The 25,272-nt window shown below is 42.6% G+C and overlaps 1 protein-coding gene across 4 annotated transcripts in view; it reads right to left on the reverse strand.

The window, feature by feature from the left end:
- tmem117 (transmembrane protein 117) overlaps positions 1–25,272 on the reverse strand; it is a 276,064-nt gene that overhangs the window by 235,470 nt on the left and 15,322 nt on the right. For 2 of the 4 annotated variants that reach the window (XM_033038139.1, XM_033038142.1), the window contains exon 2: positions 19,524–19,832. In XM_033038139.1, the coding sequence (XP_032894030.1) occupies positions 19,524–19,832 (309 nt within the window). Of the gene's footprint in view, positions 1–19,523; positions 19,833–19,907; positions 20,118–25,272 lie in introns of those variants that run through there. The other 2 variants (XM_033038141.1, XM_033038140.1) reach the window with 2 other exon arrangements.

Raw genomic sequence — 25,272 nt, forward strand, 5'->3', positions numbered from 1 at the left:
CATAATTATCGTCATTGAATCAGTCTGGGCTTGGGTCAACTATAATAATCAAGTACGACACAGAACAAGGAAGATTACTGTTGCGTCTAAATTATCCCAACCATCAGAATGCCTGGGGATTGACATAACTCTAACATGCATAATTAAGGGCTATAAAAGTGAAATTCAGAGATTCTTCCAACTTCTCACGTGATCGGATTTTCATTACTGCAAGTGATGAACAGGTAGAAGGAGGAAAGAAAAATGCTTTATGGTGATACCAAACGGTCTGCCACTGACCTCCACGAGTTTTTCCCTTTAATTTGTTTCATCAATTATAAATGGGGATCTGTGTCACTATTGATATTAATACTATTAAATATCTGAAAAATTGTGACCATTATTTTCTATCATATCTATGACAATACTAAACATACGCAAATGAAAGGAAACATATAAACTATACTGCAATCGGAACTATGTTCAACCACAAAATAGGAGAAATTGTTACTTCCTTGTTTCTTCCATGAAGTGTTTTGATATTAGTTCCCATGTGAAAAGCAGAAAAGTTTTGATATTAGTTCCCATGTGAAAAGCAGAAGTTGCGTCTCAGATGTTCCCAGTTTCAAAGCCACCATTGTTCCAAATCTTCATACTTACTTTGTTTAAGGTTTTTCATAAGATTTATAAAAATTTAAGAGTCAAGAGTCTTTTTTTGTCCTAAGTGCTGAAACGGAACTACTAAATTCTTACTTGCAACAGCACAAAAGATATGTATGTAAACATAGCACTCTGTACACACCACAATAAACAACAACAACAAAAAGTTCAATATATATATATATATAAAATAAAAACAAACAATAATTGTGCAAAGACAAAAACAATGCCTCCGTCGAGGTAATCCATAGCTTATTTGGATATTGTAGTGTTTGATAGCCTGATGGATATAGGGACGAAGCTTCCGAAGCTAGACGTTAAAGATTTCAGGCTTCTATAACTTCTTCCTGATGGGAGGAGTAAAATGAGAGTGTGGCCAGGGTGGTGTGGGTCTCTGATGATGCTGGTTGCATTTTTGAGGCAGCGACTCCCGTACATCCCTTCTATGGTGGGGAGATCAGTACCCGTGATGGATTGGGCAGTGTTCATCACTTTTTGCAATCTTCTTCATTCCTGGGCGTTCGAGTTGCCAAACCAGGCCATGATGCAACCAGTTAATATGCTCTCTACTGCACACCTGTAAAAGTTCAAGAGACTATTTATTAACATACCAAATCTCCTCAATCTTCTAAGGAAGTAGAGACATTGATGGGTTTTCTTTATGATTGCATCAAGGTGCGGAACAGACCCTCAGAGAAATCCACACCCAGGAATTTGAAGTTTTTGAATCTTTTCACCATCATCCCATCTATGAAGACAGGTTTGGGGATCCTAGACCTTTCTCGTCCAAAGTTAACAATCGGCTCCTTGGTTTTTCTGACATTGAGAGCAAGGTTGTTGGTCTGGCACCATTTGGTCAGTCGATCAATCTTCCTCCTATACTCTGACTCATTGTCATCTGTAATTCGTCCAAAGACAGTTGTGTCGTTGGCGACTTTGAAGGTGGAGTTGGAACTGTGCTCGGCTTCACAGTCATGAGTATAGAGTGAGAAGACCAGAGTGCTGAGCATTCAGTTTTGAGGTGCTCCTGTGCTGGAGGTTAAAGGGGAGAAAGAGTTGCTGCCAATTCATACAGACTGTGGTCTGTTGATGAGGAAGTCAGGGATCCATTTACAGAGGGATGCGCATAGACCCAGTTCCCTGAGCTTGGTAACCAGTTTGGAGGGGATGATAGTGTTGAAAGTCAAGCTGTAGTCTATGAACAACAGGCTGACGTACGAGTTAAAGATGTTCTGTAATTTTAAATAACGTTGTACAACTGACAGAGACAAATAAAAGAAAGCATGCAAACTATACAACAATGGGAATTATAAAATCGCCCAAAACATAGGAGAAAAATGTATGCCTTCTCTTCTGTAAATTGTTTTAATAATAGTTACCCCAACCGCTTAAAATTCAGAAGTTGCTTCTCAGATGTTCCCAAAATCAAAGCCACCATTGTTCCAAATCTTCATACTTCATTTACGATTTTACATGAGCAATGCTAAAGGTGCTATATAATTATGAATGATGTTGTAGAACTAACATCTTCAAACATTTAAACAGAAACAGTTTTGAAAAGCAGTATGTCCTAGACTTACTGACTTAAGGACAAAGTTCAAGCCACATTCTGATCAGAAGCTTATGCATTAAATATCCAGATTGTGGCCAAAACAACACAAAAAAGGCTTCATTGTTTATATACAACAGACGTGGTACTCGTTACCCTTGTAACTGCTGATGGAAAGTAGTACACAGAGTGTGGTTCACACTGAAGAATAGTTGGCTTTTAATAAGATGGAAATAATAGAAACAAAATCACAAATCAGTACATAGTAAAAATAAAGTATTGTTTTCAAAGTGCTGGCAAATACAAACATTGGAAATGCAATGTCTCTTGCCAATGAGTTTTAGTACAGTTCCCCTATCCATAATGCAAAACAGTTGGGTTCCTATAATTTCTAACCTTAGTAATTCAAGTCAAGTCAAGCGAACACAAGTACAATAACATTTAAAATCGTGCATGCATGCATGCAGCAGCATAACAGGCACAAAAACTCAAAGAACACACAAAAACATAAATATGTGTAAATCATTCATAAATTACAGATAAATTCTGCAAGACAGTAAAAAGAAAATAGACTGAGACAAAAAAAGCCATTAGTGCAAATTACAATTAGAAAACAAACAAGTCAATGATAGTACCGGTTGAACACAAATTTCCAGCAACTGATGGTCCCCCCCCCCCCGCCCCATTCCCCCTTAAATCCGGACAAAATTACAGAAGCTCAGATCAAAATACCTCAGCAGTTGAAATTCCACTCCCAACTCACAAGGTGCACCAGCGAGCCCCTCTCACCTGCTGCTGTTTCTTGCTGATGGCGGGGGCTTTATCCGCTCCCTGCATGACCACCACCGCCTGCTTCTCCTGTCGCTCTGTCCAGTTGGCCACTTCCTCCCCTCCCCTCTCCTCTCCTCCCTTCCCCAAGTCCCCCCTCCCCTCCCCCTCCTTCTCCTTCTCCCCCAGAATCACCGACAGACTCCACCTTGGAAGTGACAGCAGATGAGAGGGGAGGGAGCCCCACGGTAACTGCGTCTAGTTTTAAAGTGAAACGACACAACGTGCTGGAGTAACTCAGCCAGATGAGTCAGACTGAGGAAGACTCCCATTCTCCTGAGATCCTGACCCATGGGATTACTCCAGCACTTTGTGCCCTTTTATCTATTAACCATCAGCTGCAGTCATCAGCAATAACACTCACCCCTCCCTCTATAATGGTCCGTTATAAAAAGGGTTTACTGTAAACAGACTGGCGGTGGCGGTGGGTGGGATGGAGGTGATGGTGGGGTTGAGGGTAGGGGAAGAAGAGGCCGACAGAGCAATGGGAGAAGCAAGCAGCAATGGTCAAGCAAGGAGCGGATAAAACCACTGCCAACAACAAGAAACAGCAGTAGGTGAGAGGAGCACCTTGTGAGTCGAGACTGGGGTTGAAAGCTGGGGCTCTAAACAGCCTGGGAGATGGTGGGAGCAGGGAATGGGTCGGCAAGTCATTCCATTCAATACATTCAGCTTACATTTAATTTTCTTTGACGTTTCTAGAACTACATGGTGCTTTAGAGACACAGGAGGGATGGCATTAGTGAGCCAGGGTATATTGTCGTTTCATTATCATGGGACCTCTGTTGGCCCACAATAATTGATAATCCAGAAAAGCTCTGGAACCAAGGGTGCCAGAAAATTGGTGTTCAACCTGTACAACAATTTGTCCATGGTGTTGTGTTGTCAAGATAAAATACAATGAGGATGATACTGGTGAATTGAAAACATCAATCTCAGTCCTTTATCAATGAAGAGAAGGACATGGATTGACAAGAGAATACACAATTATACACTACGCTCAAGACCCGAGTGGTGCTGGACCAGCAGATAATTCAGACTATTGGATGTTGTTTTATTAATACTTCAATATACTTCAATATACATCTATTTTTTTTACATAACTTGTTATAGAAAAAGATTTCACTGAACCATGATAAGTTCCAAATGAACTTGTGAAATAGAACCAGGTGAGTTTCAAGGGAAGGCAGTCAACAATATCTGGTGAGTTAAAGCAAAAAAACACACAAAACATTGGAGTAACTCAGTGGGTCAGGCAGCATCCCTGGAGAACATGGATGGGTGACATTTCAGGTCGGAACCCTTTCATAGCCTCCAAACTTATCATTCCCCATCCCCGCACTGCCATCTCCGCACTGCCAAAATGTATGACCTGCTGAGTTACTCCAGCATTTTATGTTGGGTTTTTTTATAATCTAGAATCTGCAGTTCCTTGTTTAAAGCAAGTATTGGAAATGGAGCCTCAGTCAGTGGACAGGGTGGTCAGGAACCAGGGTCCTATCATGCAAAAGGGAGGGCAGAAAATGAGGTGCCGCTGCGTGAGTGGGAATGTGGGAAATGGAGACCCGCTGAGTGGGAAGAAAATAAACAGCAGACCAGGTCTTCTTCTTCTTCTTCTTCTTCTTCTTCTTCTTCTTCTTCTTCTTCTTCTTCTTCTTCTTCTTCTTCTTCTTCTTCTTCTTCTTCTTCTTCTTCTTCTTCTTCTTCTTCTTCTTCTTCTTCTTCTTCTTCTTCTTCTTCTTCTTCTTCTTCTTCTTCTTCGCCTAAAGTTGTAGGCCAACTTGTTCTATTTGATCTTATTTGATTGTGCACGCCAGGTTGATTGCATTCTTCGAAACAGGGCGGGCCACGTGAAGGTTGCAATCTCCCACCCCAGCAAACCAGGTGAGCGTATGAGGAACGTGGGAATCGTGGACCTGAGGAGTGAAAATGAGTGGGGTATCTGTGTTCAGGGTGAGGGGAAAGTGCAAATGTCACCCAATGAGCCAGATGCTGAACCATCAGGATTTCTGAATGATCAAAGTTTAACTATAAACAGATATTGTTCACAATTAGTTGAACTTCAAGAACTCCTCGATTCTCACCTACAGCTCATCTACTCAGCACTGAACATGCTTAAACCCTGTCTTAAAATCTAACTTTTTATCTGATGAAAAGTTATTGGCCTGAAACATGAATTCAGTCCCTCTCTGCATGGATGCTGCCCATTCAGTTGAGCATTCATGTTTCCAGGCATTCAGAATGTCGCTTAAGTATCAGTGCTAAGCTTTACGCATTTCCAACAAAACAAAACCTACCAATTGTTGGGTAAATATAATTACTACAGTTATCAATTTATACATCATTTTCATTCATTAGTTAATTATTTGATAGTGAGAGAGTGTTGTTCAGGCATCAACTTAACTTGGGAGCAGTGCTATCTGAAGCTTAAACAGTGTCATGTGTCCTGCCTTTAAATATTTTAACAACCAGAAGCTAAATTACAACAATATTGGCATATCTACAAATTTCAATTGAAAACAGTAAAACAATAGATTCATATGATCTGACTATATATTTCCAAGCCGTTCACAGCACTATAAACAAAATATTTGGTGACCATGGAAATATGATAAGTAATAACGAACAGACCAAGGAGATAGAGGTGGGGGGGGGACTTTATTTTAACTCTAAAATGGGAAATTATCAAATTAACTGTGCAGTATGCATCTTGCCTGAAATTTTCTTCCAGTATCTGGAATGTGGGAGGCTGAGGGGTGACCGAATAGAGGTTTATCACATCTTGAGGGGCATTCATATGCATAGTCTTTTTCCTAGGGTGGGGAAGTACAAAATTAGAGGGCATAGGGTTTAAGATTAGAGGGGAGAAATTTAAAGAAGATTTGAGGGACAACATTTTCACTGGTGGTTATATGAATGGAATTCCCAGAGGAAGAGGTAGAAGCAGATACAATGACAGCTTTTAAAGGATTTCGAAGAGGATTTTGAAGAGATTCTAATTTACTTAGCATTGACTTCAAATCATTAAATGTATACAGTAATGATTGATATTCTGGAGAATAAGTAAATATTTTGAGTCATTGGAACACAGTATATAGGCTCAGAATATGTGCTGCAGCCGGAATGCTCAAGTGCAATGGGATCAGTGAAAATATGAAAATATTAGAATTTAAATGCAAATTATTTCTGTGCTATGTTCTTAATGCATTAGACAGGGTCAACTTCAAATAGATTTGAACAGGGTCATACTTAGTAACCATGTTATTTCAGTGGTTATGTTTAAATTTAACAACTTCTGTGGTTTGTTTTCAATCGAGGGTTTCACTGTTAATCTTCCACCAGCATCAAACCACGTTACACTGTTCCAGAGACAATGTTCTCGGGCCAGGATCAGATCATACTATACATAAATGTATTCAAGCGATACGAAACTATAACAGGCAGTGGAAAGATAAAAATACTAGAATGCAGAATATAGTTTTAAAACATTATAGCTTAACAATTTCAGAGAAAAAGTCCAGCATCATAATGAAAGTAGGTTGGAAGATCGGGACTACCCCCTAATTTATGGGAGGACCATTCAATAATCTGATAACAGAGGGTAAGAAGCTGTTCCTAAGTCTGATGGTACATGCTCTCAAGGTTTGTACCTTCTGCCCAACGGGAGAAGGCAGAAGAAGGCAATGACTGGGATGAAAAAAGTCTTTAATTATGTTTTGTTGCTCTCCCGAGGCATCATTAAGTGTAGATGGAGCCGACTCTATATCCTTTGTTACCGCATTGGATGCACAAGTTGCTGCTGGAGGCAGATGAATAGACAATAGACAATAGACAAAAGGTGCAGGAGTAGGCCATTCGGCCTTTCGAGCCAGCACCGCCATTCAATATGATCATGGCTGATCATCCCCAATCAGTACCCTCTTCCTGCCTTCCCCCCATATCCCCTGACTCCGCTATCTTTATGAGCCTTATCTAGCTCTCTCTTGAAAGTATCCAGAGAACCGGCCTCCACCGCCCTCTGAGGCAGAGAATTCCACAGACTCACAACTCTCAGTGTGATAAAGTGTTTCCTCATCTCCGTTCTAAATGGCTTACTCCTTATTCTGGGAGCAGATGTAACACCGCATCCTGGGAGCAGATGCGGTGTAGACGGAGGAATTGGGAGTAGGGGATGGAGTCCCATGGCTATCTAGACTACTCTTCTTCCCACTCTGCTTCCTGTAAGGACTCCATCCCCTACTCCCAATTCCTCCGTTTGCTCCCAGGATGAGGTGTTCCACACCAGGGCATCGGAAATGTCCTCATTCTTCAGGGAATGGGGGTTCCCCTCCCCTACTATAGATGAGGCTCTCACCAGGGTCTCTTCAATACCCCGTAACACTGCTCTCTCTCCCCATCCCCCCCACTCGTAACAAGGGCAGAGTCCCCCTAGTCCTCACCTTTCACCCCACTAGCCGTCACATACAACAAATAGTCCTCCGTCATTTTCGCCACCTCCAACGTGACCCCACCACTCGCCACATCTTCCCATCTCCCCCTCCTGTCTGCTTTCTGCAAAGACCGCTTCCTCCGTAACTCCGTGGTCAATTCTTCCCTTCCCTCCCGCACCACCCCCTCCCCGGGCACTTTCCCTTGCAACCGCAAGAGACGCTACACTTGTCGCTTTATCTCCCACCTTGACTACATTCAAGGACCCAAGCAGTCGTTCCAGGTGTGACAAAGGTTCACCTGCACCTCATCCAACCTCATCTATTGCATCCGCTGCTTTAGATGAATGAATGAAATAATTTAATTGCCACACAACCAAGGTCGGTGGTATTTGGGTTGCCAGCAGCGGTACAATAATAAAGAACACAACCACAATAAAAATTTTACACAAACATCCACCACAGCATTCATCACTGTGGTGGAAGGCACAGAGCTTGGCCAGTCCTCCTCCATTTTCCCCCGTGGTCGGAACCACCACCCTCCACAGCCGTTGCTGCGGGCGTCCAGATGGTAAGGGACAAAGTCAAAGTCAAGGTGAGTCCAGGATCGGCTCTTCCCAACCAGAGACCGCGGCTTCAGGCTGGTGTAGGCCGCAGGCCGGCGGTCAAAGTTTTAAAGTACCTGCCGTGCCGCAGCCGGAAGCACCGCAGTCTGCAGGGCCGGCGGTCGAAGCTCCCCTCCTGGGGTGATGTTAAGTCCATAAGTCCATAAGTTAAGTCCACCCGCGGTAGAAGATGGCCGCGGGCCGGCAGTGAAAGCTTCTTCTTCCCCCCGGATCCTCCACGAGGGATCCCGGGCTGTAGACGCCGCACCAGCTGGAGTTCTGCAGACCGCGGCTTCAGGCTGCCGGCTGCCGGCTGCCGCGGCTTCAGGCTGCCGGCTGCCGGCTGCCGCGGGCCAGCGTAACGGAGCGCTCCCCTCCAGCGAGGTCTCACCCGCTCCGCGCCGTGAGTCCACGCTGTGCCCGCCGCTGAAGCTCCGGGCGCGTCTCCGGGAAAGTCGGCGCCGATCCTTGCTGTTAGGCCACGGGGGAGGCGACCTGAAAAAGTCGCCTCTCCGTGGAAGAGGCGGCCAAAACGGTTTCCCCCTCACCCCCCCACACCACCCCCCACACATAACACACAAAGAAACATTGAAAACAGACTTTTAAACATACTAAAAAAATAAAAAAAGTTGAAAAAAGACGGACACGCTGCCGACAGGCTGCTGCCAGTGCAGCGCCCCCTACCGAATTGGTCAGCTGATCTACATCGGTGAGACCAAGCGTAGGCTTGGCGATCGTTTCGCCTAACACCTCCGCTCGGTCCGCATTAACCCACCTGACCTCCCGGTGGCTCAGCACTTCAACTCGCCCTCCCATTCTGAATCAGACCTCTCTGTCCTGGGCCTCCTCCATGGCCAGAGTGAGTACCACCAGAAATTGGAGGAGCAGCACCTCATATTCCGCTTGGGCAGTCTGCACCCTAGTGGCATAAACATTGAATTCTCCAATTTCCGGTAGCCCTTGCTGTCTCCTCCCCTTAGCTCTCCCTCAGCCCTTGGCTCCTCTTCCTTTTTCTTCCTTTGATTTTCCAGCATCTGCAGTTCCTTCTTAAAGTAAGAACATATACTAGGAAACATTTCGAAGTTTGAATGTTTGTTGCTCCTGAATGGAAAAATGTTAACCATTTGATGTGACCACTCACCTCAACAGGCATAACAAGTTGAGTGACCAAAAGGAACCCCACCGGTTTCCAGAGAGCTGTGTATAAATTAAGTTGGTACCAATATGCAGAGAAAATACCAAGCAGCTCCGGGATCATAAGAAAGCCCCTTTGAAGCTACATTGTGTGTTTATTTCATTGTTTTAATATCCATTGCATTCCAACTCAACACATTTGCTGGAAACAGCAGGAAAATTGAATGCTCTTATTTCAAGGAAACCCAACAGGAAGATAAAACCAAGGCCAAATAGGCCCAAAACCAAGCAATAGTCACTGTGTAGCTATTTTAAAACGACCTAGGTCCATCACAAAATTGTTAAGTATTCTTCTGGAAGTGAACTCTTAAAGCAGGAGGTCTTATCAATCTTACAGCAAGATTGTTACCATTTCTGGTCCTTCATAGTCAAAAAATTATAATTTGAGAATTCTATCCTGACTTTGACAGCCTGTATCATTATATTCAATGCAGTACAGAATGTTAAATGTACTTGTTTTATCAACCCCTCAACTATCATTAAAAACAGTTCAAGCGTCATTGACAACAGCAAGATGTCGAAGGCCAGCAATGTGTTCCAGGAGTGGGACCTCAGCAGTTCACCAACTTGAAAGCCTACTTGCCTTTCATAGCCGGCCCTGCCTTTTATCATGACTCTCAAATGCAGAGGTTCAGCTTGACAGTCCTCCACATCCGCATAAGCAAAGTTAGTTGACCACTGTCGTGAGGGATCTGGGCTGTGGGATCCGATTCAGCCTATTCATCCCATTGTATATTGTTAAGTTTTATAACTAATGAATCAGCAAATTTTGTGTAAAGAGTCAATCATTCATATTAAGGTATTACAATTGAAAAGTCTTCCAAGTTAATTCTCTAAAGGGATGGATGCAACTTAATCCTCGTACAATGTAATATATAAACTCCAATGGGCATATATTAGAGGATTTTAACAGAGATTCAGAACAAAAAGTGGTGATCATCATTGTAAGGGAATCAACATGGATTGGAGTAAAATTGTACCCATTTTTAAGATGGGTGATAAAATATATTTGTCAAAACTCACAACTTACACTTACAATAAAAATAAAATTGCACATGCTGCAAATCAGAAAAGTATACAGAAGCAACTAACATATCAGGTAGCAAGTGTGAAGAGGAAATCAGAAATAATGTTTCAGGTTGATGACTTTTCAGCAGAATGGTGATAGAGTACAGATGGAAAAACATGGAAAAAGTTAATGATATAGTGATAACTAGAATACCTATATAACAAAAGGAATGATAGTGTAGTGAAAAATAATGTGAAAGCAGAACACCAGGGCAAAATCTGGGTACTAAGAATATTACTAAGGTACTAAGGTATTTTACAATTGTTCCATTTTAATATAATGTTGATCCCATTTTCTGAGGCCATGGTAAAGGATCTGCTGTTATAATTTCAAAACCCCTCAACTATCATTAATTTCTTCAACACTTACATATTATGACACAGAAAGCGGCCATTCAGCTCATCAGGCCGATGCAGCTCTCAACATAGCAATAAGTCCCATTCCCTTCCTAATTTCCTTGATTCCCTGCAATTTATTTGCCCATCCATTCATTACTTTGCCACCTACTTATACCAGGTGGTAATTTGAACTTGTTAATTAACCTACAAAGACAGCATCCAAAGTCAGAACTGAATCTCTGTCACTGGAACAATGAGATAGCAGCACTAAATGCTGCACTATTGCTCTTTTGCCTTGAACTTACAAAGCTCTTTTCATTTGATCACTCATGCCCTCAAACTAATCAAAGATTTTCTTTTTCTGCCACTTCATTTTTCCTAGACCTATGCTTGTTAAAGAAAGGTCATTTCCCTGAAAGATTAACTGTGATTCATCTTCAGGGCAGATGAATGCCTTCAGGATAACATCAATTTGCAGACACATAATATCACAGAAATATTAATTAAGAACAACAATGAGAATGGCCTATATTAAACTAATTTATAAATATCAGTTAAGTGAGTTGTGGAATAGGCAGATCCAGTTAAAACATACATGAAAGTTCACATTATTGGCTGGTACACAACTTTAAGGCAAGGTATCCTTGTAAATCTCAGGGGACAGGCACAAAATGAGATTAAAGCAAATAAGCAACAGATAATAGAACAAAAAACAAACAATACAGTACCAGAACAGGCCTTCCGGCCCATAATGGCTGCGCCAAACATAAGAAAGAACTGCAGATGCTGGAAAATCAAACATAGACAAAAATGCTGGAGAAACTCAGCGGGTGAGGCAGTATCAATGGAGCAAAGGAAATAGGCAACGTTTTGAGCCAAAACCCTTCGTCAGACAGATGTGAGGGGGGGAGGGTGCGGGAAGAAGAAAGGAAGAGGAGAAGCTGAGGGAGAGCTGAGAAGAGGAGGAGAAAATAAAGACTACCTGACATTAGAGAAGTCAATTTTCATACCGCTTGGGTGCAAACTGCCCAAGCGAAATATGAGGTGCTGCTCCTCCAATTTACAGTGGTCCTCACTCTGGCCATGGAGGAGGCCGAGGACAGAAAGGTCAGATTCGAAATGGGAGGGGGAGGTGAAGTGCTGAGCCACCGCGAGATCAGGTTGGTTATTGCGAACCGAGCAGAGGTGTTCAGCGAAGTGATCGCCAAGCCTACGCTTGATCTCACCGATGTAGAGCAACATGACATCTAGAGCAGCGGATGCAATAGATGAGGTTGGAGGAGGTGCAGGTGAACCTCTGCCGCACCTGGAAAGACTGATTGGGTCCTTGAATGGAGTCAAGAGGGGAGGTAAAGCGACAAGTGTAGCATTTCTTGCGGTTGCAAGGGAAAGTGCCCGGAGAGGGGGTGGGAAGGGACGAATTGACCAGGGAGTTACAGAGGGAGCGGTCTCTGCGGAAAGCAGACAGGGGAGGAGATGGGAAGATGTGGTAAGTGGTGGGGCACGTTGGAGGTGGCGAAAATGGCGGAGGATTATTTGTTGTACGTGGCGGCTGGTAGGGTGGAAGGTGAGGACAAGGGGGACTCTGCCCTTGTTACGAGTGGGGGGGTGGGGAGTGAGAGTAGAGTCACGGGGTATAGAAGAGACCCTGATGAGAGCCTCATCTATGGTAGAAGAGGGTACCCCCGTTTCTGAAGAATGAGGATATTTCCGATGCCCTGGTGTGGAGCACCTCATCCTGGGTGCAGATGCGGCGTAGACGGAGTAATTGGGAGTAGGTGATGGAATCCTTACAGGAAGCCGGGTGGGAAGAAGTGTAGTCCAGTCTGTGCCAAACATGATGCTTATTTGACTGCAAATAATGCCTACATTGCCATCATATCCATATGCCTATACAAAAGTCTCTTAAATGTCACTATTGTATCTGCTTCCACAACCTCCAGCAATCTGTTCCAAGCAACTCACCACCCTTATTGTTAAAACATTTCCCCTCTCACCTTAAAGCTATGTCTCCTAGGATTTGATAATTTCATCCTAGGAAATAGATTCTGATTGTCTACTTTATCTATGCTTCTCATAATTTTATATACTTCTTTCGAGTCTCCCTACAAATTCCAACCTTCCCGAGAAAACAATTCAAGTCTGTCCAACCTCCCCCTGTAGCCAATAATAATAATAATAATACATTTTATTTATGGGCGCCTTTCAAGAGTCTCAAGTCTCAATACCCTCTAATCCAGACATTATTCAGGTAAACCTCCTTGACACTTTTCCCAAAGCTTCCATATCCTTCCTGAAATCGTGTGGCCAAAAATGCACACAATACTCCAAATAATAGTTGATTTCTGTAAATTTAAACTCAATTTTCTACTAAAAATAATGAATTACTCAGCGATTATTTTGCAATGTATCTAACTCAGCAATGTGGACACTCATATCTGAGAAATTGGAGAGTTTTTTGACCTACTACTTAGTTTAGTTAGGTTAGCAGTTGCAAACTAGCTGCAAATGATCATAGACTTAACGATTAACCTAATGCAATATTACAGAATGAGAACTAGTAAAGTAAATTGAGTGCTAATGTATTTCAATTATACACATCACATTGAAGCCAGACACACCAGTATTGAATATGGCACCCATTTCCAGTTACCAGAGTGAACTGTAAAACCCATGAGATTAATGTATGAAGAAAGAAAAAACACTTGTGCTGAACTTGACTTCCATCCTATGAAACAGGAATTGGGATGACACAGATTTTGAATAAGCAAGAGACCCATCAGAATTACCCTATGCTCCAAAGAAAAAAATCCCAGCAGCCCTGCTTTCAAGAATAGATTTTGCCCGTTTAATCTGCATGGTCCTCTAAATTCCATTTCTTATAGAACACCTTTCTAAAAAACATAGATGTACTGCCTCAAAACTACACACTGTTGATAAGTCAGCGTTGTAGTAAATGAACATCTCCATTCATTCACACAGTAAACACTGTATATTGTCCTAATTACATGCTTCAAAATAAATATTTCATATCTGCACCTGGTAATTTACTTGTATCTCCAATTTCCTCTGCCCAGAAGCCACGTGAACTGATTTATAATTAAAGCCAGTAACAAACCCTTTCCCAGTGCATGTATCAATAATGAAAAGGATCGACACGTAAAAAGCAACTGCTGATTTCCTTAAAGGGTCACAAAATAAAATAATAAATATATACTGCTTGTTGACATCAAACTAATGTATTCACATGCTGGCCTTCTTGGAAATGTAGTAGAATAAACTCTCCAGAGGGAGGTTTCTGGTGGAAGCCACTGATTGGTGGAAGCAGCTGATTGGGTGCAACCTCAGGTTAGCATTTCTGCTTTCTGGTTAAAGGTACAGTGCTTTAGTAAAGGTACAGTGAGCTAAGGGTACAGTGGGCTAAAGGTACAGTGCTTTAGTAAAGGTACAGTGAGCCAAGGGTACAGTGGGCTAAAGGTACAGTGCTTTAGTAAAGGTACAGTGAGCTAAGGGTACAGTGGGCAAAAGGTACAGTGCTTTTTGTTTATATAATGAAGGTGCAGTTTAAAGGTCAAGAGGGAGCAGCTGTTTGTGAGTCAGATACCTGCTGATTTCTCCCAGCAGTTTCTTTGTATTATACTTGTATCGGATCCAGGGTAAGGCGGGAGAATGACAGCCAGAGCAGTGTACTGTTCTGGATGTCAGATGTGGGAGGTCATGGTGTTGGATGGCCCTCCAGACGTCCACATCTGCACCAGGTGCAGCGAGATGGGGCTCCTAAGGGGCCGTATTAGGATCCTGGAGCAGCAGCTCGATGACCTCTGTCTGGTCAGGGAGAGTGAGGAGGTCATAGAGGGGAGTGATAGGGAGGTGGTCACTCCAAAACCACGGGAGAGAGACATGTGGGTCACGCTAAGGAAGGGCAAGGGGCAGAGGCAGGAACGAGTGAGTACTCCAATGTCGGTACACCTTGCAAATAAGTACTCCTGTTTGAGTACGGATGGGGGTGACAGCCTGCCCGGGGGTAGCGACAGCGGATGGGCCTCCAGCACAGAGACCGGCCCTGTTGCTCCGAAAGGTAGGGACAAAAAGAAGAGGGCAATAGTAATTGGGGACTCTATTGTTAGGGGGTCGGATAGGCGGTTCTGTGGACGCAGTCGGGAGACCAGGATGGTGGTCTGACTCCCTGGTGCCAAGGTCTCGGACGCGTCTCAACGCATCCAAGATATCCTGAAATCAGAGGGAGAGGAGCCTGAGGTCGTGGTACATATAGGTACCAATGACATAGGTAAAAAAAGGGAAGAGGTCCTGAAGGGAGGATTTAGGGAGTTGGGAGGAGAGTTAAGGAAAAGGACCAAAAACAGTGCCGGATTTAGATGAAGAGAGGCTGTTCCACTTGTGAGGCCCCCCGCGACCGGACAGCCATGGCGGCCAAATCACTCACAATTCAAAGCGAGGGAGAAAGTGCCCAGCGCCGACCAGTTGCCGTTGCAGTGCGCATGCGCAGGGCGGTCGATGATGTGCTGGCCGTGGTTGTGCGCATGTGCAAGGCGGCCTGCCGTGTCGGCGGATGAGGAGCGAGCGGAGCCCGGCGGCCCGGACACGGATAGCGGGGGGAGATGGAGAGAGAGATATAGAGAGGGGGGCCGCCCAGAGTTGAACGGTAGGTGTTCTGCCTTGGCCGGAGGCCCCCCTAGACCTCGAGGCCTTAAGCTTAAGCTTGTCTAGTTTATAGATAAATCCGGCCCTGACCAAAAAGGTAACAATCTCAGGATTACTACCTGTGCCACGCGACAGTGAGAGTAGGAATGGAGCGAGGTGGAGGATAAATGCGTGGCTGAAAGACTGGTGCAGAGGGCAGGGATTCAAGTTTCTGGATCATTGGGACTTCTTTTGGGGAAGGTGGGACCTGTACAGAAAGGATGGGTTGCACTTGAACCCGAGGGGGACCAATATCCTGGCTGGGGAAATTTGCAAAGGCTACTGGGGAGACTTTAAACTAGAATGGTTGGGGCGAGGGACTCAAATAGAGAAAGCTAGAAGACAGAATGGGAGGCAGGAAGCAGAAAAGGGAGGCACTCGGACACGAGGAGAAAGAAAAAAAAGGAAATAAACAGAGAATAAGAGGTGGGGTGTTTCTTAAATGTTCATATTTTAATGCTAGGAGCATTGTAAGAAAGGTGGATGAGCTTAGTCTGGATAGACACCTGGAAGTATGATGTTGTGGCGATCAGTGAAACATGGTTGCAGGAGGGCTGTGATTGGAAACTAAATATTCCAGGATTTCGTTGCTTCAGGTGTGATAGAATTGGAGGGGCAAGAGGTGGAGGTGTTGCATTGCTAGTCAGGGAAGATATTACAGCATTGCTAGTCAGGGAAGATATTACAGCAGTGCTTTGGCAGGATAGATTGGAGGGCTCATCTAGGGAGGCTATTTGGGTGGAACTGAGAAGTGGGAAAGGTGTAGCAACACTTATAGGGGTGTATTATAGACCGCCAAATGGGGAACGAGAATATGTAAGGAGATAGCAGATATTAGTAGTAAGCACAAGGTAGTGATTGTGGGAGATTTCAACTTTCCACACACAGACTGGGAAACACATTCTGTAAATGGGCTGGATGGTTTGGAGTTTGTAAAATGTGTGCAGGATAGTTTTTTGCAGCAATACATAGAGGTACCTACTAGAGGAGGGGCAGTGCTGGACCTCCTGTTAGGAAATGAGATGGGACAGGTGGCGGAGGTATGCGTTGGGGAGCACTTCGGGTCCAGTGATCACAATACCATTAGTTTCAATATAATTATGGAGAGGGTCAGAACTGGACCTAGGGTTGAGATTTTTGATTGGAGAAAGGCTAACTTTGATGAGATGCGAAATGATTTAAAAGGAGTGAACTGGGACATTTTGTTTTATGGGAAGGATGTAGAAGAGAAATGGAGGACATTTAAAGGGGAAATTTTAAGAGTGCAGAATCTTTATGCTCCTGTTTGGTTGAAAGGAAACAGTAAAAATTGGAAAGAGCCCTGGTTTTCAAGGGAAATTGGACATCTTGTTCGGAAAAAGAGGGAGATATACAATAATTATAGGCAGCATGAAGTAAATGAGGTGCTTGAGGAGTATAAGGGATGTAAAAAGAATCTTAAGAAAGAAATTAGAAAAGCTAAAAGAAGATATGAGGTTGCTTTGGCAAGTAAGGTGAAAGTAAATCCAAAGGGTTTCTACAGCTATATTAATAGCAAAAGGATAACGAGGGATAAAATTGGTCCATTGGAGAGACAGAGTGGACAGCTATCTGCAGAGCCAAAAGAGATGGGGGAGATATTGAACAATTTATTTTCTTCGGTATTCACCAAGGAGAAGGATATTGAATTATATGAGGTAAGGGAAACTAGTAGAGTAGCTATCGATACTATGAGTTTCAAAGTAAAAGAAGTACTGACACTTTTGAAAAATATAAAAGTCAATAAGTCTCCAGGTCCTGGCAGGATATTCCCTAGGACATTGAGGGAAGTTAGTGTAGAAATAGCCGGGGCTATGACAGAAATATTTCAAATGTCATTAGAAACGGGAATAGTCCCCGAGGATTGGCGTATTGCGCATGTTGTTCCATTGTTTAAAAAGGGTTCTAAGAGTAAACCTAGCAATTATAGACCTGTTAGTTTGACTTCAGTGGTGGGCAAATTAATGGAAAAGATACTTAGAGATAATATATATACGCATCTGGATAAACAGGGTCTGATTAGGAACAGTCAACATGGATTTGTGCCTGGAAGGTCATGTTTGACTAATCTTGAATTTTTTGAAGAGGTTACTAGGGAAATTGACGAGGGTAAAGCAGTGGATGTTGTCTATATGGACTTTAGTAAGGCCTTTGACAAGGTTCCTCATGGAAGGTTGGTTAAGAAGGTTCAACTGTTGGGTATAAATGCAGGAGTAGCAAGATGGATTCAACAGTGGCTGAATGGGAGAAGCCAGAGGGTAATGGTGGATGGCTGTTTGTCGGGTTGGAGGCAGGTGACTAGTGGGGTGCCTCAGGGATCTGTGTTGGGTCCTTTGTTGTTTGTCATGTACATCAATGATCTGGATGAAGGTGTGGTAAATTGGATTAGTAAGTATGCAGATGATACCAAGATAGGGGGTGTTGTGGATAATGAAGAGGATTTCCAAAGTCTACAGAGTGATTTAGGCCATTTGGAAGAATGGGCTGAAAGATGGCAGATGGAGTTTAATGCTGATAAATGTGAGGTGCTACACCTTGGCAGGACAAATCAAAATAGGACGTACATGGTAAATGGTAGGGAATTGAAGAATACAGTTGAACAGAGGGATCTGGGAATAACCGTGCATAGTTCCTTGAAGGTGGAATCTCATATAGATAGGGTGGTAAAGAAAGCTTTTGGTATGCTAGCCTTTATAAATCAGAGCATTGAGTATAGGAGCTGGGATGTAATGTTAAAATTGTACAAGGCATTGGTGAGACCAAATCTGGAGTATGGTGTACAATTTTGGTCGCCCAATTATAGGAAGGATGTCAACAAAATAGAGAGAGTACAGAGGAGATTTACTAGAATGTTGCCTGGGTTTCAACAACTAAGTTACAGAGAAAGGTTGAATGTTAGGTCTTTATTCTCTGGAGCGCAGAAGGTTAAGGGGGAGACTTGATAGAGGTCTTTAAAATGATGAGAGGGATAGACAGAGTTGATGTGGACAAGCTTTTCCCTTTGAGAATAGGGAAGATTCAAACAAGAGGACATGACTTCAGAATTAAGGGACAGAAGTTTAGGGGTAACATGAGGGGGAACTTCTTTACTCAGAGAGTGGTAGCGGTGTGGAATGAGCTTCCAGTGGAAGTGGTGGAGGCAGGTTCGTTGGTATCATTTAAAAATAAATTGGATAGGCATATGGATGAGAAGGGAATGGAGGGTTATGGTATGAGTGCAGGCAGGTGGGACTAAGGGAAAAAAGTTGTTCGGCACGGACTTGTAGGGCCGAGATGGCCTGTTTCCGTGCTGTAATTGTTATATGGTTATATGGTTAATAAACACAAAACCTCTAAAGTTAGACTATGTTTAAAGCTATCACTCCAAACATTAGGTAATAGAACTTTCTTTATAGCTTCCATACACCTTTAAGAAAAACAGTTTATTTTCAATGGACAAGAGTTGAGAGCACACCTATTTTAAATGTAGCAATTTTAAATGATTTTAGTAAAATTGACAGCATCTACTGTCATATTAATGAAATGAATGTGGCATAAATTTAATTAGAATACAAATATTTACATTGCAAATAAATAGCCAAATTCAACTCACATTTTAAGATAGATCTGAACCCTTAAAATTTATAGTGTATTTACAGTCACAAAATTAAGAATATTTTTCTAGCAACCTGAACTGCTCAAAAATGTAATAATTTAAAATTTGAGCAAGAATTTTAATTCTGTAGACTGAACCAGAAGAAATGGTTTTAGATTACCACAGTGCCTTTTAAAAAGCTCAAGCAAAATAAAAATCCACAAATGAGGCATCATATATTTACAAAATACAACTTTTTAAGCAGCTTATCCCCAAGGCAACATTGGTGTCATCCTGTCAGATATTGTACCTTGACCCATCCATTCCTTCCACCCTCCCTGCAATGTAAAACTAACTTGTTTTCTCGCTTTTCTCATGGTGACAAAGGAATTTCAACCTCAATGTTCATTCTGTTTCTCTTTCACTATTGCTGCCCGACCTGCTGAGTATTTCCCACCTTTCCTATTTTTATTTCTGATTTCCAGCAGATGCCTTTTAAAAACATATTTCTCACATGACAGGCCCCAATGTGGTTTCCATAACAACCATACAGGTTTCAGGAAGGTTTGGCTTTAACTTACCAAACATGAGCTGATGGAAGAGGAATTTTCCTGCAAAGAGGCCAGTAACAATAGCCAGCAACCATAGCAGGACTTTTAGGAAGTTCCATCCTCCTCCAGGGTATTTATTTGCCACGAAGGAAAAGCAATTCCCAACAACGATTACAATGGCTGGAGTCTGACTGTGAGAAATAGGATCTTCAGCAAAAATGAGGAAATTGAAGAAAGTCACCAAGTAAGCCACGATCAGCCGACTCCATGGATGTTGAAAATAGTAACGAAATGCTTTAACCATCCTCATACATGCAGGCCGCCCCTTCAACTTGACCTCTGTATGAAAAAGAAAGAATAATTAATGATTTGATCAGTTAATTATGAAACTACAATGACTTAATTAATGTTTACCTTCTAAGCTGTTAGTGAAGCTGCATCACAACCAAATTTAGATTTCTTATTGAACAATATTTTTTTAGATATCCACGTCATAGTGTTTTGAGGAGTTGCATTTGGTTTAGCAATTGTCTCAGTGTGGATAAACAACAGCTTACAATGAATTGCGTGTTCTGTACAATTGTTGTGTAAATGGCAGCAGGTGAAAACGAGACTGGTTTAAAAACCACATGCAAAACATTCAAGAACAGAAACACAATTCTTACAGGAAGTTCGAGCAACCAATTGCTGGGCATTACTGTGGAAGATTTCTGTTGGGTGGGAAATTCCAGTTATTTCCATATCAATGAAGGCCTACACCAGCTGATTCTCTATGTTCCACATAGCTCAAATAACAGGCAGCACAACAATGCTGCTGAGTTTTTTTAAATCAGGCACTTATTTAAATGGCATACGAGACAAATGACACAGCAGATCATGCTCAACAAATTATCTGTCTCAGCAAATGTCTGGGTATTCACAGTAAATGGTTATTTTATGTTTAAAATTACGCGCACATACACACAATGAAATGACCAAGTGATATGTTAAGCTTTATCTCCACTGTCTAGATTTATCTATTTACTGCCAATCTTTTCCAGTTTTAAGTTTCCAGTATTGTCCTCATGCTATTGCAGACCCATATTAGAAGCATGATCTAAAACAAAAAGTAAGCTACTCCACATATGATTCAAGGCTGGAGGGTCCCAAATGCTTTAGAACTAGGAACCAAACTGGCATAAACTGTCTCCTCCCCTTCCTTAACCCTCTAGCTGTCTCCTCCCACCCTCCCATCCGCCCGCCCTCGGGCTCCTCCTCCTCCTCCCCTTTTCCTTCTTTCTTTCCCCACCCCCCATCAGTCTGAAGAAGGGTTTCGGCCCGAAACGTCGCCTATTTCCTTCGCTCCATAGATGCTGCTGCACCCGCTGAGTTTCCCCAGCAATTTTGTGTACCCTGGCATAAACACAGTTGGCAATACTTTATCGGCATGGGCAGCAGGGAGTTTCACAAACTATGCGTCTCTGAATAGAAAGCTGTTAAGCAGGGTTTATTAGCAATAGAATTAGGTTTAAATAATTGCATTGCTTTTTACCCTGAAATGAATGCAAGCTTTGAAAATGATTTCAAATCAGAATAGAAAACAAATTTAAAGTAATTAATAAGTCGAAGTTTTACCAGCAAATTTGACTCGGTCTCAGACTACTCCAAAACGAGCTGCTAAATCTCTGCACCACAGCTACATAAATAAAGTGTGAATATAGCTGATGGCCTGCCATCAGTCTGAAGAAGGGTCTCCACCCGAAACGTCACCTATTCCTTCGCTCCATAGATGCTGCCTCACCCGCTGAGTTTCTCCAGCATTTTTGTCTACCTTCGATTTTTCCAGCATCTGCAGTTCCTTCTTAAACATTAAACATTTAATTTAAAAAAAAGATCTCCATGGAAATCAATGGAATCCTAGGTCTAATCGGGCACATCATCCAATAACACATTTCTAGGCATAAATGTTGAGGAATCTTAACAAATCCACCCCCACTGCTGAGCACCATGTGGAATATAAGTTTAGGATTTCTATATTTGAACCAAAATGCCACAACTTTGCCAGCAATACTGCCTGTAAATCCAGACTATTGTCTTCCACAAACCTGGACTAGGATGGGAGGAAATAAACTTCTAAATATGCACTGAGGAATTTAAATTCCTTATGGGCTGGCTCCCGTGAAAGAAATCTTACAGTAATCTGGCATTTTGATGCTGCTGGACTAACAAACCTTCCAATTATTGTATTAATATGTTACATAATAGAATAATATTTTTTTCCAATGAACCAAGTAATTTTAAGGGGAGCACTGGATAGGAGGCCCTGGTAAGTTTAATGAAACCAAGGGAAATAGAACCAGCAGAGCGTGGCCAACAAAACAAAGTGAGATTCAAGAAAATGCAGCAATGGAGGCCCCGATGAACGGATGAGGTTACAGAAACTAGAGTCAGGCTGAGTGCTCGGGAGCGCAGGAACTGGGGCCATGGTCAGAGATGGGGAATGTGGCAAACATCACCTGGCTCACCAGATGCCATGACATTCGGATTTCTGAATAGTTAGATAACCATATTATCAGAGTTTTTTTTACTAGTAGTCGACCAAACAAGGGAGAGATTTGGAGCCCTGGATGTGATTTTCTTTTAGCAAAAAATAGCATGGAACTACAAGGCAAAGAGGCTAATCAAGGAAGAATGGATTAGGTACTGCCAATTAGGTACTGGGGACTCCATTAGAGGAGAAGACAAAATAAAATAATTCAGTATTCATAATTATATTACTTCTCTAATTAGCAGAATGTTATAATTTTTATGTTCATAATTTTTTGTTATATGTTTTGTAATTAATAAGGATTATTGTGATCTCATTACAATGTAATGACATTACATTGGGCTTGAAATTCACCAATTTGTGAAAAAATGTATTGAAGAAACATTGTGTGGGTGGCTTGAATGGGAGCCTATTGTTAAAAGATGAATCATATTTAAAGTATCGCTTGCATTCCACCCACAAACCTTGAGCACTACATAAATCAGTTAGTAGGCCTTACCCCCATAATCACCAATGATGGAAGATAACAGTATTGAAGCAAAAGGAACACAATTAAAGAGCAACAGAAGATAACTAAAAAAGCAATATGGGGAGAAAAGATGAGGTATGAACTGGTAAGCTAGCCAAGAATATAAAGGAGGATAATAAAAGCTTCAGAAAGCATTTGATAAGGTCCCACATAGGAGATTAGTGGGCAAAATTAGGGCACATGGTATTGGGGGTAGAGTGCTGACATGGATAGAAAATTGGTTGGCAGACAGGAAACAAGAGTAGGGATTAACGGATCCCTTTCATAATGGCAGGCAGTGACTAGTGAGGTACTGCAAGGCTCCGTGCTGGGACCGCAGCTATTTACAATATACATCAATGATTTAGATGAAGGGATTCAAAGTAACATTAGCAAATTTGCAGATGACACAAAGATGGGTGGCAGTGTGAACTGTGAGGAGGATGCTATGAGAATGCAGGGTGACTTGGACAGGTTGGGTGAGTGGGCAGATGCATGGCAGATGCAGTTTAATGTGGATAAATGTGAGGTTATCCACTTTGATAGCAAAAACAGGAAGGCAGATTACTATCTAAATGGAGTAAAGTTGGGATAAGGGGAAGTAGGAGCAAAGAGGTCCTTCTGCAGTTGTATAGGGCCCTAGTGAGACCACACCTGGAGTATTGTGTGCAGTTTTGGTCCCCTAATTTGAGGAAGGACATTCTTGCTATTGAGGGAGTGCAGCGTAGGTTTACTAGGTTAATACCCGGGATGGCGGGACTACCATATGCTGAGACAATGGAGCGGCTGGGCTTGTATACTTTGGAGTTTAGAAGGATGAGAGGGTATCTACTTGAAACATATAATATTATTAACGGTTTGGACACGCTAGAGGCAGGAAACATGTTCCCGATGTTGGGGGAGTCCAGAACCAGGGGCCACACTTTAAGAATAAGGGGTAAACCATTTAGAACGGAGACGAGGAAACACTTTTTCTCACAGAGAGTTGTGAGTCTGTGGAATTCTCTACCTCAGAAGGCAGTGGAGGCTGGTTCTCTGGATTCTTTGAAGAGAGAGGTAGATAGGGCTCTTAAAGATAGCGGAGTCAGGGGATATGGGGAGAAGGCAGGAACGGGGTACTGATTGGGGATGATCAGCCATGATCACATTGAATGGCGGTGCTGGCTCCAAGGGCCGGATGGCCTACTCCTGCACCTATTGTCTATTGTCTACAATGGTCAGTGAAGCCTGAGGGGAGATTCTGGTCATCAGAAAATCAAGAATGGGTGGAAGGATTGGGAGTATTGGACATCAGAACACTGGGAAGGAGGCAAAGGAGTCACAGAATTACAGTTAAGTGGAGGAGACTAGATACCCAGGGGCAGAATAGTGAAGGTGAAAGAAGATATAGGAAACATAGAAACAGAAAATAGGTGCAGTAGGCCATTTGGCCTTTCGAGCCTGCACCGTCATTCAATATGATCATGGCTGATCATCCATCTCAGTACCCTGTACCTGCCTTCTCTCCATACCCTCTGATCCCTTTTACAAGGGCCACATCTAACTCCCTCTTAAATATAGCCAATGAACTGGCCTCAACTACTTCTGTGGCAGAGAATTCCACAGATTCACCACTCTCTGTGTGAAAAATGTTTTTCTCATCTCGGTCCTAAAAGACTTCCCCCTTATCCTTAAACTGTGACCCCTTGTTCTGGACTTCCCCAACATCGGGAACAATCTGCCTGCATCTAGCCTGTCCAACCCCTTAAGAATTTTGTAAGTTTCTATAAGATCCCCCTCAATCTTCTAAATTCTAGCGAGTAAAAGCCGAGTCTATCCAGTCTTTCTTCATATGAAAGTCCCGCCATCCCAGGAATCAGTCTTGTGAACCTTCTCTGTAATCCCTCTATGGCAAGAATGTCTTTCCTCAGATTAGGAGACCAAAACTGTATGCAATACTCCAGGTGTGGTCTCACCAAGACCCTGTACAACTGCAGTAGAACCTCCCTGCTCTTATACTCAAAGGAAGATAAAGTGAAACCAGAAGTTCAATGGACAGTTAATTTTTAGAGTGAGATCTGAAGTGTTATGAAGGGATGGAGGAAACTGGAATAATGCTTAATTTAGGAGGTGAAGTGGGAGACAATCACTGATGCTTACAAAACAGGAACTTCTTAAAAAAGGATCCATCTTGCTGTGATGCAATTCAGGCACATTGGTTCCAGGCAATACCCAATGAGGAAATGTACAATTTCTTCTCATGAATTTTGCATTTAAGCCTCCATTTACATATTAATCAGGTTATTTTTTTAAGTATCACAGACAGCAGTGATTTTAGAAATGAATAATTTCTAGTGTACATTTCTTGTCTTGAGTAAGCTGACAATGTATTCTTTATAGCTTGCTTGAATGATGTGGATCTTTGCAGTCCCTGAACACATCTCTCTGAAAAATCTCAACACCTACAAACAATAAGTTGATCAGCCCCAGACCTGGTGCCTGCCTTACTGTCTCCTCATTAATCCCCTCATTTAGATGGCACACTAACCCACATCCTCATTAATCCTTTGTGGCCGCATGGCTCTTAATAATCACGAGGCCTTGTTAAGTGTGATAGTTCTGCAAGGCAGGTGGGGCATTGAAGGATCAGTTCATCAATGGATTGGGGGTTTGAGGACTAAGGATCACTGAGGCATTAGAGGATCAGGAGGTTTGATGCCTGGGACTTGTGGGAGATGTATTGTGCGGAAGTGGAGGTTGGGTTT

This window comes from Amblyraja radiata, chromosome 19 (genome assembly GCF_010909765.2).
Source record: "Amblyraja radiata isolate CabotCenter1 chromosome 19, sAmbRad1.1.pri, whole genome shotgun sequence".
In the NCBI taxonomy this organism is placed as follows: domain Eukaryota; kingdom Metazoa; phylum Chordata; class Chondrichthyes; order Rajiformes; family Rajidae; genus Amblyraja; species Amblyraja radiata.